Source organism: Patella vulgata, chromosome 1 (assembly GCF_932274485.2).
Source record: "Patella vulgata chromosome 1, xgPatVulg1.2, whole genome shotgun sequence".
Taxonomy (NCBI): Eukaryota; Metazoa; Mollusca; class Gastropoda; family Patellidae; genus Patella; species Patella vulgata.
Window position 1 is genome coordinate 77,063,667 of NC_065879.2, and position 21,185 is coordinate 77,084,851.

Below are 21,185 nucleotides of genomic sequence, written 5' to 3' on the forward strand. Positions count from 1 at the left end.
TACCTTTTCTATTTTGTAAATGAATATTTTTCATGCTCTTCGAATAAAAATAATAATTAGGCCCGAACCTGCAGTCACGTGATGAATGGCGACCCTTGCATAGCAACAAATAAACTATACAGAACTGAAAAGAGAAATTCTTCGTTACATTACTTTATTTTGAGTCAAAAATGAGTTCTAGTGGCGAAGAAGAAGAGGTTGGTCCATCTGTTGATTCAAATGATAAGGAGGAACGTATAGCAGCCAGGCGTTTGCGTATAAATAAAAGAATAGAAGCTTTAAAAAGGTAATTTGAGATCTTGTCCTCGACGGGCTCGAGTCCTACTCACTCTAGCAAAGCAAAAGCTTTTTAAATTTTTGAATGTGACTACAATTGAATATTTACTAGTTTTCCAATCCCTCTCCCATTTAAGTAGGTACCGGTATGACAACAAAAAATCCAACTATCCCGTATGGCTTTAATTCTGTTATTTCTGGATAGGACTGTCCAACACAGCTTTACAATAACAATGACACCAAAAATGAGCTTAATGTTAACGAAGTGGATATTTAACCGTATACGGCAAAGTATCTACTTCCGCTATTTTACCGTACATCGTTTCTGATTCAAAATGGCGGAAAGTACAGATATATTCCGCCATTTTGGTAACTGGTCTTTCAAGTTCGGCGCAGAAGCACGATTTTACGGGAAAAACATAAACCACTGAAAGTCTTAGTACTTAATTAAAAACCAAAATCCGCAGAAATGCGCCCTCGACCAAAATAGAATAATATTCTAAATGCTTTTGTACAATTTACATTTATTATCTTATTTTCTTTTAAAAATAATTCTCCAGTTTCTACCATAGAAGTTCAAGTATGGCTATTTCGTTCCTTTATAAGAAACGGAAAAAGAAGTTATGTTAGACAAAAAACAAATAGAACTGTTGGGTTAGGGTTAGGGTTAGGTTTAGGGTTTATGTCAGATGGCATTGCCAAAGCGAAAACTGCTAAGTCTAGGTATCAGAGAACTGCTCATGTTAAAGCATGTTAAACGGAAGTGAACGTTAAGTTAAGTTAAGTATATACGGTTAAATATCCACTGCCTAATGTTAATGAGAGGCCCTATAATTATGGAGTTATGCCAAACTAATTGTCGCTAATTAATGCCCTTTTTGTCTGAAGAACAAAGAAGGAAAAGTGAGGCCATCATGCGAAGTCGCTAGTGGTAAAATTTCACTAACTTTCTTACATGACGGCGAAACTGGATCAAAAATTTTCCACACTACATATTTTGGCTCCGCACCTACCGATTTCATTGATAATTTATATATTTTTAACCCTATGCTATTCTGGTATCCCCGTCCCAAAAATCGTGTTGTTTTCTACTTTCAATTTCATGTTTAGATTTCTCTGCACACGGAGCAGCTAGAGTAAAAATTCGAAAACGGGGCAAAAAGCTAGCCTTTTATTTACGAAACTAACCTCATGTGAAGGCGCAGTTTCATACCAATCAACAATACGACGAGGAAGAATAAGCCGATACACAAATCGCACTGGCGTATCTGAAGTGTGACTCGCGACATTGAAATTACGTCAGCGGTTCAACGCTTCACTGGTGTACCTAATTTAAGAAACCCCCAAAAAATTTCAAAATCGATTAAGAAATAAGAATGTAATGCACTTTTATGACCCAAAATTGATCAATGTCAGTATACCCTTTTTTTTTAAAATTTGCAAAAAAAAGAGACTGAAAAAAATTTCTCAGCATCCATTGAAGATATAGGCATCAAATTTTCAGGAAATATCCTTCCAGCTATTAAATATTTATTGGAATTTTTAAATTTGGGCTATATAATTTATTTCTTTTGATATAGAAAGGTTATCAAAAAAGCTAACTGTAAACTAAAATTCCTGTATAGAAAGAGTAAATTTTTGTCGTTACATACTAAGAAATTACTAATTACTGCTTTAATCCAATGTCACTTTTATTATGCCTGTTCTTTCTGGTACTCTAATCTATCAGAAATAGCAAAGAAGAAGTTGCAGTCAACTCAAAATAAGCTCTTAAGATTTGTTTTAAATTTAAGTAATCGTTCCCATGTTGGGTGTGATGAATTCCTCAAAGTTGGCTGGCTACCGGTCCATTTAAGGGTAAATCAAATAAAATTAAATCATTTTTATCGTATAGTAAATGGTCTGACCCCTAAGTACTTGACAGACAAATTAATGTTCACTAATGATGTTCATAAACACTTTACTAGATCCAGTCAGTTGTCAATATAGGTAACTAATGTTGAATCTAATGTTGAATATTGATGTTGTTTTTATCTGTTTATGATGTATCAATAAAAATCTTATTATCTTATATGAGAAAATATGTTTACTTTCCTTTCAGTGAAGAGCACTGTTTTTGCCTTTTTCTGATGATTTTATTTTTTTCAAAATATAAGAAATAAGTCGTAAATACGTTTCTAAAAGTCCAAACAATGCTCGACACAAACTCTGTTTTCGTCTCAACACAAAATATGTGCAAAGTCATCGATGTTGGTGTTCATACAACTTCCCGAAGTCGCGGAACAAAAATGACACATTTTACGTTCAGTTTTTTTTACATTGATAAAAATAGTATTAGTGGCGCCTCTAGCGAGCTTTTGCTACTCACTCACAGTCACACACTGACTGTAATGTAATTTTATAGCTTATTTATTGAGTTATTCAGCCCTGGAAGTGTAATTTACTTCTTTCTTTGGTTTTTTTGGATAGTGCCTGGTAGCCTATGCAGGTCAAAATAGAATAACCAAATAATCATTATTGATTATTATAAATAATATATAGCCTAGTAGTAACAGATTCTTATCTTATTCGCTTTGGCCTCTTTCTGTTACTGGCTGATCCTATACACAACTGATATGAAAATAAGGCTTTTCCCCCCCATCTCGGTTTTGAGGCTATTTTGGAATCCTTACCGTCCATTTTTTACCGTGATTTTTCTTTGATCGCCAAGATTTTTCTTTCATTGCCACATCCGACACAAATTTATAATAATCAAACACCATTTTCATGTAGAATTTAGAGATCCAAAAACACAAACAAATTCATTTGAAATGATCTGCCATTATGAACTATTGTCTGTGAACTATTATTACAATATTAGCAATTTAATGTTGATAGATTATTTACACTGTAGGTGAATATAATAAATAAATATTGATTTAAAGGAGCTAAATTCCTATACCTTAGCACTTAGAAATGGACACAAATCGGTCGCAATGCATATGATAATGTAATATGAATGTATATAACATGATTTACATTCAATCTGTAACTCAATATTTCCCATAATATTCGAAATTAAAAACACGAATTAGAATTTAATATTGGTCAATTTCTATCAATATTGATGTTATCTTGCCATGAAAATATAGGATCCTAATATCCAATATTTACGACACAATTAATTTTTAATCAGTACACAAGTTGTGTATTCTATGGTTTTAGGTTCCATTTTGTAATGAACAAATAAAAACATATCCTACAACTACAAGACAATGTGGAAGTAATTAGTAAAGGCTTATTCACAAACGTCAAAATAATAATATAAAAAAACCTGTGGAATGGACTAAGCAGGCGTAATCGACTGACGTTCGATTTTAACTGTTCACGTATTTCAATGAACATAATTCAATGAATTGATTAGAAATTGCGATATTGTTTTTCAAAAATTGAATATAAATCACTGTAGGCCTACATTCACATTACACTAATATGGGCATAGAATCATTTTTGTCCATTTCAAGGTTTCAAAAAATAGAGCCATACCCCCTTTAACACCAGCTGAACAAACTGCTTACTTAATTACTAGTCTGTTATTTGGTTTCTTCTTATAAAATTATTGATTTGAAATTTGGAATTATTACAGAGACCCAAATGATCCTGGAGACAGTAAAGAAATTAAAGAAGAATTAAGTAAAAGTCGTAAACAGATAGAGGAAAGTCGACTACGATTAACAAAATTACGTAAAGATGGGTTTGAATTGGTCAGTAATATCCGTGTGGCTGGTGATGCAAGAGAATCAATCAGACGCGGAGATGAAGAGGAATCTAAACGATTACGGTAAGTATTTTGAAAAATATACATATATGAAAGAAATTTCTTTGCTCTGACTGCCCTTAATTGTTTCTGGAAAGTTCTGCAAGAAATACTGGTTATATGTCAAAATATTGAATATATAGTTCTAACCTTCGATTTTATCATGTCACATATACCACAGCTTTCTATTAAAATTAATTTCTAATCTGTGGAAATTACATCTAGCTATAGTTTATAACATTACACGTATACACAATATTTTATGGGATTTAACATATTACTTGTTCAAAATATATACTATTTCAATGTAAAGAATTTTATTTTTAATGTAATCAAGCATATCTGAGTACGAAAAAGAGAAAACAGTTGTTAGTACTATGTTTGTCTATGTTTTAAGAGAGATAAAAAAATCTTGGTGTGAAATCAGTAGAAAATATTGGAGACTTATCATGGCCCAAACTTTTATGTTAGATCGATATAAATGAATTTTGGACAAAAACTGATTTTTTTTTTTCTAAAAGTATTTTTGATTGGGTGTGATATATAACCCTGTATTTAATCTTTATATTCTGGCATGTTGAGCTTTGAGTTTTTCTCTCAATTTATGTTTTATTTTTTTTTTTTATATGTAGGAGAGAAAGATTAGAACAAGAAGCTAAATCAGGTGCTGAGAGATTTGAGGAGGTAAACTTTCAAATAATTATATTAATTCATAATGTTGAAATTTATAAATGAATGTATGTAGTTAATCTTATGGCTCTAAGCTCAAACACCCTTTCTGATTGTATCACTGTTTATTTGAATGGTAAGGTCTTATAAATCATTCAGTCAACTGGCTTGGTTTCAATTCCTGATTCCCTGGTTGTACGTGACAAGTAGTATGGTCGCCTGTCCAACCTCTTGGGTTTTCTCCGGGTCCTCCAGTTTCTTCCCATTGCTAAAGACCCCTATGCGCAAGCCATCCATGCTAGTTTCATTTTAATGAATGAAACTGGATAATTTGGTATGAAAAACCTATGGAAACCTGTTAACCAATCCCTTTATGATGATTATTTCTCTTTTTTAGATCACCAAAAAATGGGAGTCAGCTTTACAGAAAGAAGTTCCACAATCCCTCCACGAAATGTTAATGCAGCAGAAAACATCTTGTGATTCCATGATTGATGAAAAAAATAAACTAATCAACGACTTTCAATTGGTAAATATTTGATTTACTTGTCAGGGGTAGTAATGTATTTGTGGCTAGGGCACGAAATAAGTTGTAGTTTGAGGAGACGGGCCATTGTTTGTGTTTAGTTCAGATGATCAACATACAAATTGGCAGTGCCCATAAAATTCCCATGATACAACATAGATATGTAGATAGAAACATGACTGTTATTATGGCAACACACTTACCAACATCACTAGACCTCAAAATACAGATTTTAGTTGTAGGTTACCTGGCACTAATGAACTGAACTAGTCTGACATTTTAAGGGGGGTTGGATGGCTGAATGGTTAGCACGTGCGCGCTGTATCATAAAGTCTGTCATTGAGTCAACTGGCGTGGTTTCGAATTCCCGGTTGTACGTGACAAGGAGTAATGTCGCCTGTCCAACCTCGTGGGTTATCTCTGGGTCCTCCGGTTTCCTCCCACTGCTAAAGACCCCTACGCGCAAGCTAATTATGGAAATAAAATTGAACTATATGTTAGTCCCAAAATGACCTAGTTTGTGTCGAGTGGACGTTAAACCCCATTTCTGTCTCTCTCTGACATTTTAAAGACATAAATAACAAAACAAACCAGTGGCAGACATAATGATAGACACATATGGATTGGGTTTGTCTTTGTGTCTGAAATTGTCTGAGACAGGTGCCTTATTTTCGGACATAGACATCACATTCATTGCATTCACAACCATAACCATTTGAAATTACTATTATGTGTGTCTTATAATGATCAAAGTAAAATCTGTTCCTTTTTTATTTTTAAATGATTAACATCTAGATGCCTTAAGTTTTATAATGGTTTGCGTTGATCTAACCCATACTAAACTTAGGTTGCCTATCTACAGCTAGCTCTCCTTCAGAACAGGCACTAAGCTATTTGACCGACATTTTAAGTCCTAAATCAACAATTTTAGTCGAAAACACATGTATACTTCGAAAATTTATTTATTCCGCATCTGTTCAATAATATTGAAAGATCTATTTGTTCTTTGTGTGTAGTAGAACAGTATTGCAAAATAGTATACTATTGTTTGGATATGGCGGCCATTCAGGACAGAGATCTATTCTTGAAGTATGAAGTAGATTGATCTCTGTGTGCAGAATGGAGCTAACCCAATCTGATTAAAACACAGATCTATATTTCGTTTCGGTTTTTTATACTTTCGATGGCCTACACTACGTGAAGATCTGACAAGTTATAGCGATAGGTCACGTCAGGGGTCAAAAGACCGACTTAGACCCTATGACGTCAGACATTCAATTAACCAATCAGCATTGCTGTTACTAGTGGATTACCCACAGTTCCGTGAAAAACACACCTAAAGCTCGCCATAACAGACCGTTTCATTGGCTTATCCCTGACACCATTCAGAACACGAGTTAAATAACAACTCTTCCTGATCCAAGTGTAGTAAAGACAAGTAAAACGAAATTTTGAACTATATATAAACGTAACGAAATAGAATCTGTGTTTTAACCAGAATGGAGCTAACCATGAAGCATCATCAAACATTTAAGAATAATTTTTGTTAATAGAAAAGTAACAATTATTTCATAGATTGTTCTTATTATTTCAGGACCTCAAGAATAAAGATGATTTGTATGTTAAAGATTTAAAAAAGATGGCAGAGGATGTAGATTTGATGATAGAAAGAATGAATGAACAAATAAAAAATCTGAAGAAAGCACAGAGGGAGGAATTAGAGCAGGATGAGGTTTGTGATAATAATTATTATAATTGAATCTGTTAATGTTCTCTGGGGGGTGGGGAGGGGAGAAGATGATAGCGTGGTTAAGACACAGAATTCACAATTGGAATTTGTTGGCAGAGAAGAACTGTCAGGATTTTTCAAAACTGGTTCCCACTTGCAAGGGGTTGGTGCACCGAGCTGACATGGAAAGTGTGTCTAGTTGTTCGGAAGAAATGTCGAGCCATGGTGGCTAAGTGAGTAAGACACTAGCTTACTAGGCTGTAGTGCCGCTGTCCAGGAAAAATTTCCCTCATAACACACTGTATGGCATATGCCCGTCTTCATTAGCCCAGTCAGAGCAGAACAGTAGGACGTTAATCCCCATTTCATTTTATTTCATTTCGAACGAAATGGAAGACCAAAATCCTATGTACATTAACAAATGGTTACAATATACATGTATTAAAGACCGTGATGTGAGATGAATAAATTTTACTAGTTTTCAGATCATTATGCTTTTACGCAAAACTAGTTTTGTTGTGTATGGTCTAAAAGTATGTAAGCTTATCTTTCTTTTGATAGTTTTAATCTGGAATATTTAGTTATTTTATAACAAAATTTAAACTTTAGATCGGGAATGTTTTGTGTGATAACATTTCATAATGGAGGATATCTCATGTTTTCAGAGAGCTTTTGTGGCCGAAAGAAATGAACTTCTAGAACAACAGAAGAAAAAATGGGATGAGAGAATGACGTATCGTCGTGACAAGGAGATTGAATATATGAAAAATCGTGAGAAACGAGTGGAAGAATATGAACAAATGCTTCAACATCTACGGGTACAAGATGCAGAGGAATACAACATGGTGAAAATCAGACTAGAAACTGATGTACAGGTAAAATGTTTTTCCTTTCTGATTAGTGATTTGTAAAAAAAAAATAAACGGAAGTGTTATTATCCAATTTTTAACATGCAACCTATAATTAAAACACAGGCTCTATTTTGCTTCGTTTCTTATAGATAAATCACATTTTATTTTATTTGTCAGTATGACAGTAAAACTGGGAGGAGTTATTAGATGAACCATGTTCTGTTTAATGCGGGAGGATTAGCCAATAATATAATGATCTGTTTCGTCACACTCTGTGTGAGGTATGCATGGAATTATGGGAGTAGGCTAATGAGCGGTCAAAAACAAAACAAAAGTCACCTGTAAGCCCCCCCCCACCCAAATGCAAACCAGTTCCCCCCCCCCACACACACACACACACACATCCTGGGTTTCTAGAAAGACATAGCATACCTGGCCTCCTGCATTACAACCATCATTACTTATAGCTTGTTTATTTCTATCCAGATTTTAGAACAACAGTTACAACAAATGAGAGCAACTTATCAATTAAACCAGGAAAAACTAGAATATAACTTCCAAGTTCTTAAAAAACGAGATGAAGAAAATGCCATCACTAAAGCTCAACAGAAAAGAAAAATAACAAGGTACTATATGAATAAATGAAATAATTTTTCCAATAAAGAGTAGAGTTAATTGTTGTGTAGCCTACGCTTACTGACTAACCCCGGTTCGGTCCCAATGCTGTCGCAGTATGTTCCTCAAGATTTTCCAGTCAGTTGATGGTGATGGAGGAAGGAAATGCATGTAGTCATTGGATGGGACAAAAAAGTGGGGTCCTGTGTATACCATTGCCAAAAAGTTAAAGATCTCTTGGTAGTTGAAAAAAAGTAGGATGTTAAACCCAATTACATGCCATTTATATGGATCTTGGCTAATCTGTGGTTATTTTGAATATATTATTAAAATGAAATACATTTAGTTTGTTCTTGGGAGTGATAATGCTTCTCTTAAATACAGATTTCATTATTTATTTCAGAATGCAGGATGTATTGAATGGTTTAAGAATTAAATTAACTAAACAAGAGAAACAATACCGAGATGAAAACTCTCAATTGACAGAAGATTATAAAAGAATTGCAGAACAGTTTCGAGATTTACAGAAAAAATCGAAGTAAGGCCACAAAGATAAATAGTTTGTTTTACAGACATCTACCATCCATTTGTGATTTTTCAGAATTCAATGAAATGTCATAAAAATTAAATAAGAATTGCCGAACAGTTTCTAGTTTACAGAGCAAAATCCTATGCATTTTATTTTTTAAGAATTTGATAAAATGTCATAAAATCACATTGATTGATGGATGACTTATTATCAGTACATTTCATAAATAAGGATGGTTTTTAGCCACATTCTCCTTACATTTATTTACAATTTAAAGGTCCAATCCCGATAATATTTTGGAGAATAAAACTGCTTAATTTTGTGTTAAAATCCCTTAAAATCCTCTACTAACTCAATATTTGTGATATGTTTTCAAACAATTTAAACCCGCCCATCTTCATCTGGAAATGGATACCGGTGTCCCAAGCTGTAAAATGCGGTGTCTGGATAAAACAGATTTATTTTATAAAAATAATGTGTAGGTGAAATTTACCTTTTGTTATCAAGTACAGCACATGGGTCATTTACTGTATAGGAACGGGAATTGATTATCAGGTGACCCAGTGAAAAAATAGACCTGAAATCTTAAAAGGGTTACGTGTCCGGATAAACATTTTTGACCTTCACGTAGAAACGACTCAATATTTTGAGCTGAAATTTTGAGACAAGGTAAATACACCATTCCGCTATATTTTGGCGCTCAAATTTCGGAGTGCATTTTCTAATAGGTAACACTATAAATACCCTAGCCATATGAAAAAATATGGAATTATTTTGGCAAAATAATATATCCTTTCATTTTGAAGATGTTTTTACTTTTATCATTCAATTTATTTTATTACAGACATTTTATGGCAACAGACGCAAAGAAGTTTGCGGATGTTTGGTGTATGAATGAAGAAGAATGTAAAGAAATATTAAACTCTATATTACAATGTGATACAGTTGTACATGAACAACAATTAGGTCTACAGTGGGAATCGCCAGACTTGTAAGTTCTTTATAGTTTATAAATGAAGTTAAATGGGGCTTAAGTCCTACTTTCCTGTACCATCTGGACTAACGAAGACGGGCATAAACCGTAATAATTTTGCCTGGACTGCGGCGCTATGGCCAACTCTTACATCAAATTTTAATGGTGCACACAAATGTGTACATGGGACCTTGGTTTGTCGTACTATCCGAATGACTATACACTGCTCCTTGTCAGCCCTCTGTCCATAGGAAAATACCAAGAAACATTCTCAGCCAACACAGGGAGCAAACTCAAGACCTCCTGATTAGCCAGCCAGCATTTTAATCACCGAGGGTGGCCGAATCGTTAACGCATGCACGTTGCATTATATGGTCTCTCATTGAGTCAAGTGGTGTGGTTTCAATTCCCCACTTGTACATGACAAGGAGTAGGGTCGCCTGTCCAGCCTCGTGGATTTTCTCCGGGTCCTCCAATTTCCTCCCACTGCTAAAGACCCCTACGTGCAAGCGAATTATGGAAAAAAAACATGTCAGTCCCGAAATGACCTAGTTTGTGTCGAGTGTAGGTTAAACTCTCTCTCTCTCCCTCTCTCTCTTGGGCCAATAAGAACCTTCAGGATTTTTCAAGTCATGCAGGCATGATGCTCACCAGACAGAGAAAGTGTGTATGGTCATTTGTTTAGCATGAACCTTCTAAAGGGGTCTTTAGCAATGGGAGGAAACCGAAGAAAACCTACGAGTTTGGGCAAGTGAACCTACTAAACTTACAAGCTTAGGGCCGAAACCACACATCTTGACTCTATGACAAACGTTATGATCTAAAGCAAACGCATTAGACCACTTGACTGCCCGACCGTCCTACTTTTAAATTATAAAGGAATAATATTGTTTATTTTTCTAGAGGTTTTGTAGAGAATGTAGGACCATTAAGAATCCATGAAGAAACAAAGAGTGGAGTATCAGCAACACAAGTTTTACATGAAGTCATGTCACAGGCTGGTAAGTTTCATTGCTTCTCTAGCATTCTGGCAAAGGAAATGAAATAGGATTTAACATTCTATTCTTCTGTACTGACTGGTCTAATGAAGGTGGACTGACATCTAAAAGTGTTCTAGGCGCGATATTTTGCCCAGGCAGTGGTGCGTCAGCCTAATCTTATTTCAAATTCCAAAAGTCAAGGGTTCTTTGTTTTCATACCACCCAAATTACTAGACACTGACACGATTGACTAGGGTAAAAAGCTTTGGAAAATTAATCCCGAGCAACTTTCTCAGCCAACATCGGGAGCAAAATATACACTCTTCAAAAAAAGTAGGGGATATTGAAATGCAAATACCTATGCAGGTTGTGATATGATAAATAGTCATGGACACTTGACATGCTTTAAGAGTATGTTCACAGATGAAGAACTAATCGCCCCAACAGAACCACTGAGCTGCACATGCGACACGCAATAGCTCCATACACGTGGGGGGGGGGGTTCATTGTCAAATTTGACACCTCAAGGAAGGATTGATCAAAACTGCCCAATGCTGGTTAATCCTATCCATGTTTGCTTTCCTATCGGTTCTTGCATACGGTTTACTGTTTAGCGTAACTTTGTTTTAGTGTGTTACGTTTAATTTGATCGTGAGACGTGTTCGTCGACGTCAATGTCAACCGACAATACTGCAAGAGTATATTTTAAATAATGCACACCAAGACATCAACAAACAAAAGATGAACACTTCTTTGATAAGCTTTTATTAAGGGGAGGCAAGGGTCGACAAATGTCAATTTTGACTCAAATTATCGATTTTTTATATTTGCATATTTGTGATGTTCATTCATTTTTATTTCACTTGTAATTAAAGAAAATACATATAAAGTGGTTTATGATAGAAAAAATGCACTTTTGAACACTCTTGCAATTCAAATTTTGCTGTTTTACCTCTTTATGTCTTAATTTCTCAAAAAGTAAAATATCAACAGTCGACAACCTTACAAAAAATCGTTCTTGAAAAGTTTACAACAGATATGTCTGAAACTTACACACATACTTAAGTAATGTTAGTTCCATGCAAATAAGGATTTTCAGTACTCTAAATGAATTTTTAGTGTAGTAAATTGGCATTTGAAATCTCTCATTTTTCATAATTTTTGTTTTGTTGAATAGAATGACATGTAAGGACACAGAGAAATGTCCTAGGAACATTTTAAAAAAAGTTCCAGGCTTCTACTTTTGATACTTTCAGAGAACAATTTTTTTTAAGCAGTAAAAATGATTTTTTTTGTTTCCATGGTAACCAGTAAAGCAGATTCCCCCAAAACTGCCGATTAGCCTATTTTGTCGATGTGAACAATTCCTGAAAATTTTAAGTTGATAGCATTATTAGAAGCCAGTTATTTTAAAATTCATATTTGTCGAGCAGTGCCTCCCCTTAATTGAACATATTAACACAAGGTGCTTTTTCCAGAAGACAACAAACCATAAAGATACAAAATGGACAAGGAACCCAGATTTCATTCCCTTTAATATTCACAGGCTTCAGAAAAAATATTTCTTGATAATTTTGTGACTATATTATGTAGCATATTGTTTAGATTGTCAACAAGTCGTGTCTAAAGATGACTATATTTTATTACAGGAAGTCAAGCTATAGAAGAAGTAGGAGAAGAAGGAGGAAATGATGATAAACAAAGAACAAACATATTTACTAAAATCTCAGCACATACTGTTAAAAGTGTTCTAGAGCTACTGTGTGATGAATCAGTGAGTACAGATATTAACATGAATATTCATGACCTTTAAATATATAAATAGTAATGAGTTACATTTGTGCATATAGCCGTGGACTTGTCATGGTATAGCTTGCAGTTGTCTTCTATACATGTTTTGTAATGGCATGGGTGAGAAGTGGTTAATTTTATGAATAAATATATATTATGGTAATTTTACACCGATATACTACAGAATAACTTACAATAAAAACGTGTGGTATTGCTAAACAGTTTAGTGTAGGCCTACTTCAACTCAGAAAATGTCTCCCATATTGCCCTATGATATTTTTAGAATAAAATTGATATTTTAAATTGGACTTTCGATCAAAGTTTTATTCAAAATTAAAACCCACACTATGCCTTAAAGATCTATTTTAGTGAGTAAAACTCATTGTGTGTGAGAAACCATGGGCCTTATAATGTCCACGGAGAAACTCTTACAGCTAAAAGTAGAACGGTCTAGATCTCTGCAGTATTTTTTCATATAAATAAAAACTTTCAGTTTCCTTATGTGGCTTGCAACAAATTCTCAAATTCCAGAAAAACCCAGGTGTCTGGACAACCATGTCTAAATATTTACCATAAGTTATTAGCCTTGGAATGACGAGAATTTAATTGTCATTACTTCCTTCACCATTTTGAAGACACATAACATTTTCAAAAGAACCATACCCTGCCAACCATAACCTCAAGCAGATTTGTATTTTCAACTTTTTCTTATTTTCCAGGGATTTTTAGTGGAAAAGAAATTAGAGAAACTTCTGCAACCATTAGAAAAAGATGAACAATCACTGATGAAACTTGATGCCATATTTACTGTAAGTTATTAAAGGGACCATCCCGATTTTAACAGAGACTCAGAAATAAAAGTCTGTGCACGTATGAAATTTAAGTGCCAAAATATAGAGGAATGGTGTATTTACCTTTGTGGGTCGTGGGTGCTAAGCAAATAAGATGTTGGCTCGCTATCCTGGAGGACCTGTGTTGGATCCCGGTGTTGGCCTAGAAAGTCCATCTGGGATTTCTGGTTTTGTTCCCCCTTGTCAGTGGTGCAGGACAGAGGGCCTAGCAAGGGACAGTGTAGATGTATAGTTGTTTGGATGGGACAAAAACTGAGGTCCTGTGTACACCGCTGTCTTTCTTAACCCAGTCATATAATCAGTTTTTGTGAAGGAAATTAGCTGGAAGCATCACCGTTCATTCAAAATTCATCCCTAGTATTGCTGACATACCGGTAACCATGGTAGATAAACATACCAATATGTTAATCTCAATATTGTGTTAAAATAGTATTTCTTGCTTTCAGGCTCTAGGAGTTGAAACAGAAGAAGATATACACAAATTAACAACTTACTTCATGCATCTTATAGAAAGAATGGAGAGAGCTGCTGAAGAAAATAAAGTAGGTACAGGAAGCAATCTAACATGGGGGGGGGGGGGCTATCTAATAAGGTAGGCTATGTGATAAAAATAAGGTAGTGAAAGGGCTATGTGATAAAAATAAGGTAGGGAAGGGGCTATGAGTTAAAAATAAGGTAGGGGAGAGGCTATGTGATAAAAATAGTGGAGGGGAGGAGTCATCTGGTTAGAATAAAAATGTTGAGATATGTTATTGAGATGCATACAATTCAAGATTCATTACGAGTTGTATAATTGTGGTTTTAAAAAGTATTTATAGCAGGCAAACTGTTAACATTTGTTTTGAGTATGATATATATAAATATAAAATAGTTACATCAATTTTCTTGTTAAAATTGATAATGCCTCTTAAATAAATATAACTATTTTTGTATTCAGAAAGATGAAGGCACAGAAAAAGATGAATTGGAGAAAACATCAACAGAAGGGGTAGGTCTAATCATTTAATTTTAGAAATAATTTAAAGAATGTCCTTTGTCAGATCAGGAGCTACTATAAAGTTGTAGTTTGACTCGGTACACAGTAAATTATTTTTTCAATTGTTTTATTTTATATTTTCATTGTCTGTTTGTAATTAACTCGCTGTCATAGTGCTATACTAGAGCAATTTGTTTCACAGCATTAATTGAAAGCCTTATTTTAACTCTGTGCAAGATGACCGACCTTTAAGTTCACCTGCAGCATAGGTCTATGTGTGACGTCACATCATAACACATGCGTAGTAACACAAACTGCTCCGAGCAGAATTGGTGCCTTTTACTCTTTTTACGCCTTCAAATATTATTTTATGTACCCATTTATGATATATTTATTATCCAGATATACTTCCAACACCTTTAATTTATTTCTTAATAATTTAAAAAATTGTTTTAGAAAAAAAAAGGATAATACTGAGAACTAATTAATTCGCCCTGATGTCATCCCTCTCAATGATAGTATCGGCCAAGCAGTAATTTACTGCTGATCAGTTTGTTACTACGTCTTTCAATTCATTCATATTTGTCAGTTTTGACTAACTGGCAGATAGGAGAACTTACCTGTCAATCAAATTAGTCTCTTATAGTCAGTGCTCTTTTAGTTATCAAGCACCTGTTTTATGGAATAATCTACCATTTAGTTTCAGATGTTGTACATCTCTATATTCTTGTAAAAAACAACTTAAAACACATTTATTTAATCAGGCTTTTAACTGACTCTGTATACAATCGTTAACATGTCCATAATCTTGTTGTTTATTTATGATTACATTGTCACTTTGTAAAGTGCCCCTGAACATATTATATGAAAGGGTGCACTGTAAATATGCTGTAATAATAATAAATAATAATAATATTTTTTTTTTTTAAAAAGTATCTAGCTTATCCAAGATAATAAAAATGTATGAAAAGTTGACGGACTGGGAAAATTTGGAAGTGAAAGCTGTGGTATAAAGAGGGTGTAAGAAAATTGATCAAGTTGTTTTTATTTCTGCAGTTTTATAAATTCAATTCCATTCTATTGCAGGTAGAAGATGTAGATGCAGAGATACAGGAGTTAACGGGTGGTGGTGTAGACGATGAGCCTCCTCGCGAGAAGACGACAAAAGATTCGGTTCATCTGATTCATCCTAACGAAGTTCTGAAAGCACTTCGGGCATTTGTCGATGATCACAAAAAACCTACCAAGTATGAAAAACTTTTGCTGTAGATAGATCTAGACAAACCTCAAGCCTTTTGTTTTTCGCTCAACCCAAATTTTACTTAAAGATACATTATGGGAGAATAGAAGAGCTGGCATTTCTCACTATAAAGTTAAAAACTATATAATGTAAAGGGAATTTGCTGAAAATTTCAGTCAAATTGATCCACTCTGAACCAAGAATTTAGCGATCAAATTTTCGGCCTAGCCTCGATCATCATTACTAAATTCGGTACGATAAAAAACATAGTCTTGATTATCCATTGCATGATTTAATCATGAATGAAAGTTGAGCAGCAAATTGGATCCTAATCCAGTAAATATCTCAGGCTAACGAGGACATCGAGAGTTGATTATGGAGTGGATAAGTTTATTAATGTCTAATTAATAATTTAGATAACATTTCAGGCCTAAAGAAAGACCTGCAATAGGCAGATTTAGCTCTTGCATAATGTACGTTTAAATATCCGTTCATCTGGGCTTGCAGGGCTCACATGTAAAGTGTGTCCAGTCATTCTGAAATGCTGCTCTCTGGTCAAATTCTTCTCCTTGGCATTGCCGCCATGACCGTAGTAAATAAATGTAACCTTATTTTTGTCTTAAAATGTTTATGGCACACTGAACCAGAATATTTACATATATCTCATAGTTATTGAATAAAAAGAGAGCACAGTTATTATTGCTTTACTATCTAAGATACACCAAGAAGGCAGTGTGAAATCGGTAGAAACCTATGTAAACTTTAAATGGTCATAATTACATTTGTTTGTGCATATTGGGGCTTTAAACCTGGTTCTGTTACATACCTTTCCTTTTATTTCTGTATCTCATTGACCATTGCTGTTTTATATTTTTTGTTAACTTTTACCTGTTATATTTTCAGAGAAAAGGGTCACAAATCACAGTTCCGTATTGCTACTCTAGAATATAGAGATCCATCGGAAGATTCTGAATATTGGGCGAAATATACCAATACTCATAGTGGTGTAAAAGAAAGAGTTTGGGATGGTTTGGTTGAGGGCCTTGAAAAATACAGGTGTGTGTTGATCTTTTTAGGCATTTGTATTGGTTGTGTATGGCATATCTATCAGTACAAAGGTTTAAACAAATTTCTCTCTGCTTCAGCAACAACAAATGTTGGGCTGGATGAAATAATCTGATTTGGCTATATAGTGTCAACTCAAAGGTCATTGTCGAGAGGTTGATGGAAGTATGCAGAATGCTTTGTTAAATGGTGGATGAAACTAACTGTTACGATTGACTTTGTTTTGTGCCGACCAATATTCCTTGTAGTCACAGTGGAGTTAGTTTCAGCTGGCGCTAACAAAACTGAATGTGTTTGAAGTTTCACAAGGAGTTTGCCAGAGTTTCAACTACACAGCCATTTAAACACAGTCTGCTTACAATCAGGACAGCTGTAAATGGTGTAAAGTCACATTTAAAACATACTAAACTAACACTGTCTGTCTAGAACAAGCTTGTTGACTGAGATTTTAATTCCTAAATCGACGAAGTATACTTCGCGAATTGTGAGAAAAATTTATTTCACTTCCATTTAATAAAATAGAAAATGTTTATTTAGTCTTTGTGAGTATAACAGATGTGAACCGGAGTAAAGTAAAACCATATTACAAAATAGTATACTTATTTTTAGATATGGTGGACATTCAGGCAGGGATCTCTTCTCGAAGTAGTTAGTTCTCTGTGTGCAGAATGACGATAAAAGTTCTAGTTATTTGAGCGACTGATCATATTTTACAGTGAATGGTTATATGATTTGTTTGTTTATTATATTTTACAGTGACTGGTTACATGATGTGTTTGTTTATTATATTTTACAGTGACTGGTTACATGATTTGTTTGTTTATTATATTTTACAGTGAATGTTTACAGAGTCGAAGTAATTTAATTAATGAAACTGATGCATTGAGACAACAGAATGCTGAACTAAGAATGTTATTACATCAGTATGTTAATTCTAAGGTAAGTCATCAAGTATGTTTTGATTTCATTACGTTGTCATAGACACATGTTACAGAAAACCAATACCTGTTTTCCTTTAAATATAACAAAAATAAGATCTGAAAAGTGTTCGATGAACAATTGAAAAAAAAAAAACGCATTAGATACCATCTTGGTCTTGATGTTCATGGATTGAAATGGCCAGTATATGATTATGACCAAAAAAGGGTGGTGGCATGAAATCATAGACAAAAATGTATGTTAGGCTTGACCTATTATATATTATTTAGTCCGGAATATTGGGATTTTAAAGACATAACCTGCCATTCCTTCCATAAAGTACTAAAAAATAAGAAAGAGATAAATTAGCATTAAAGCTCAGATTAAAGATGGGTTCCCGCGTACAAACTGGGTGATTTAATGGTATATATGGACCAAAAACATATTCAAACTAATTAATTTGTCATAATTATGCTTCAAATCCTTCTCAAACATTGTAATTGCGAAGGAATGCCCTGCTATTAAAATTCGATCAAACCAGGTCATGTTTACGTCACGTCTTGGGAGTCAGAGGAGAAATCATTGCATACATAAGACGATGTTGTCTTTAATCGCTTACTATTTATTACAAATATCAAATCCTAATTAAATCCTTCTCAAACATTGTAATTGCGAAGGAATGCCCTGCTATTAAAATTCGATCAAACCAGGTCATGTTTACGTCACGTCTTGGGAGTCAGAGGAGAAATCATTGCATACATAAGACGATGTTGTCTTTAATCGCTTACTATTTATTACAAATATCAAATCCTAATTAAATTCTCGGATTATCCACTACCCGCGTCTTTTTCCGTCATTTTTATCTCAGAAAGTATTGTACGTCTAACTCTTCATAAAGTTTATCAACTTGTACATCAAGCGCTCAATGTTCGCTTGTGACCTTTGACATCGTGCGTGCAGAAGGTCATAATCGTCGGGCTGTTGATTAGGGGAACCCTTACATTTTTGTCCTGTATACGCTCCATGAGTGTTTTTCGGGGAATCCAGTATTTTTCTAGTAAGATTGGATATCTCTACTTTCCATATATACCAAAATTGCCATACTTTTATTGGAAATAACCACCCGATAAATACTTTTCTGGGAACCCATCTTTAAGAAGTTTGTGTTGTATAAATTTTCAATGAAATTTTAAATATTTTATTTTTCAGGTGAACACAGAATTAGAAATTCCACCCACGCGAGTTTTACAGCTAGAGATGAATCCTCAGTATTAGATTATTATTGTGTATTTTTAATTGTATTAATTTAAATGTTTTTAATGTATATTTAATTGTATAGGCTGTGATAATGTTTTAATTGTATAATATTATTTATTTCATCTAAATATCTCAATATTTTTCAAATGCAAATGCACAAAATGTCAATTTAAGTTTATTCTCAAGAAGAAACTGTTTGATAATCCTTAGAAACATTTAGTAAATGTATTGAGCAATGCACTATTATACATACTTATGGAAGAAGAATTACTTATTTATTTAGGCCTTGTTTCAAGGAGTATTCTTTCAATGTTTTCAAGCAAGTACTCTTTGAAACATAACCCAAATAAATTAGTGATTGTTTGGGTTTTTTCATAAGTATGTGTAATAGTGTGTTAAACCATTTCATACTTGATTGAACCATTTCAAATACATATTTTTATTGTGATCTGATTTAACATACATGAAGAATGAATAAATTTTATCATTCCACATTAAACAAGTCTTATTTTATTAAATAAAAAAAGAGAAATGTGTAGAAATGAACAGAAAGGGATTAAAACATGCAAATATTAACTTCCCCCACCCCCACCTCCAAAGCCCAAACAGCAAATGACCCAAGTCGCTCTAGCATTGACTATTCAATATGACAGCTCCCTTATCATGTCTACCATCTGTTACAACTGAGTTATAGTCTAGATTATGGACCTATCATGTGAATAAATGTCTAGAATAATAATTTACATGTATATAACATTTGAAGCCAGAAAAAAATGCAATTTGCATATTTAGCATAATGCATCTTCAAACACCTGGATCCTTCTGCCTCAAAATTAAAATTCTTGACCAAAAAGTAAACAAAATGAAAAAGGGAAGAGAAAGATTTTATCAATAAATAACTCTCTAAATAATTAGTGGACTGACAGCAGAAATACATAAGTTGGTTGTCTCCCTTGACACATCAGTACCGTAAAGTTCCCCCTCCACCGTAAATCCATATCCGTATTATAACTCATTTGATATTAATTGTCTCAAAGCACAAAATATATGCTCTCAAATGTAACTGGCAAAAAAGTTATTGGTGGGGATATTGTCCATGGATTGTTTAATATATCAATAATTCTAAATCGAGTATTTTCTGTAAAATTATCTGGTAGCAAAATTAATGACGCCTTCTTTTTCTGATCTATTGATGCGTCAGGGGGGGGATAACCGCTTATTTGCTTTTTAGGTTTATTCGCACCATCAAAGGTATACAAGAGCCGTTAGTTGTGTTAATATATATATATATATATAATAAATAATAGCTTTTAATATAAAGGAAATAGGGTTTTAAAGTTCTACGTTTTTGCACCAACTGAGGTAAATAAGATGGGCATACGCCATTGCTAGCGCTACTCTTATTTTGAATTCAAACTGTTTAATGGTTCTTTTACGTGCATGCCGACGTGTAAACGGGACGTCTGTTTTACGTTATCATCGAACGATTAGACGGTGTTCCTTGCAGCTTTTAATGTAACCGGATTTATAGACCACAGTATGGCCCACGACGTTGACATTGATTATGTAGGCAACAATAACAACATTGAAAGAATATAAGGCAGAATTGCCGCTTTCCTGGAAAATTCCCCCATAGTAGGCTACAGCATATAATATTATCATAGAAATACAAATCTTTATTACCGAAGTATTCTGCTAACCATCAAATAGGCCTATTCCTTAAAATGCACGAAACATAGCGAAATATAGAAATCAGTCAATTAGAATCTCAAACGGGGTGTTAACTAATGCATCTCATTACCTAACCATCAAATAGGCCTACTCCTTAAAATGCATGAAATATAGAAATCAGTCAATTAGAATTTCAAACGAGTCTTTTTCCTGTTAGTATTTTATGGTCTAGCGGGTAAGATCAATTTTTAAAAAAGATTCATCTCGTTCCGAGCACTGTAGAGGAAATAATATGCCCTTTTAAACACAAGTACCATATCGCACTATGGAAAGAGAACTGAGTGTGACATCATTGCAACCATCGTGGTATTGTGACATCAAAAATCGAAGTCCGTAAAGCGATGCGCAGTTGTCCAAGGATTGGGCATGGATCGGTAGAGTCTTAGGCTTTTTTTCGAAGGGCGTCGTTCCA

General features: G+C 34.0%; 1 protein-coding gene across 1 annotated transcript; it reads left to right on the forward strand.

Moving 5' to 3' along the window:
• The first annotated feature begins 73 nt into the window (after positions 1-73).
• LOC126830037 (dynein regulatory complex protein 1) lies at positions 74-19,690 on the forward strand. The gene is made up of 18 exons (XM_056098284.1): positions 74-286; positions 3,902-4,096; positions 4,705-4,756; positions 5,139-5,270; positions 6,862-6,999; positions 7,662-7,871; positions 8,334-8,473; positions 8,866-9,000; positions 9,836-9,982; positions 10,868-10,965; positions 12,594-12,718; positions 13,455-13,544; positions 14,033-14,128; positions 14,524-14,574; positions 15,649-15,809; positions 16,706-16,858; positions 17,704-17,806; positions 18,995-19,690. The coding sequence occupies exons 1-18, from the start codon at positions 171-173 to the stop codon at positions 19,058-19,060; spliced, it is 2,208 nt and encodes a 735-aa protein (XP_055954259.1). The 5' UTR covers positions 74-170; the 3' UTR covers positions 19,061-19,690.
• The last annotated feature ends 1,495 nt before the right edge of the window (positions 19,691-21,185 follow it).

Bases quoted from the DNA above. Each gene is read 5' to 3' on its own strand.
- LOC126830037 (XM_056098284.1), top strand. From the start codon at position 171: ATGAGTTCTAGTGGCGAAGAAGAAGAGGTTGGTCCATCTGTTGATTCA. The intron at 8,474-8,865 runs GTACTATATGAA...TATTTATTTCAG, and splicing joins CAGAAAAGAAAAATAACAAG to AATGCAGGATGTATTGAATG. The intron at 14,575-15,648 runs GTAGGTCTAATC...ATTCTATTGCAG, and splicing joins AGAAAACATCAACAGAAGGG to GTAGAAGATGTAGATGCAGA.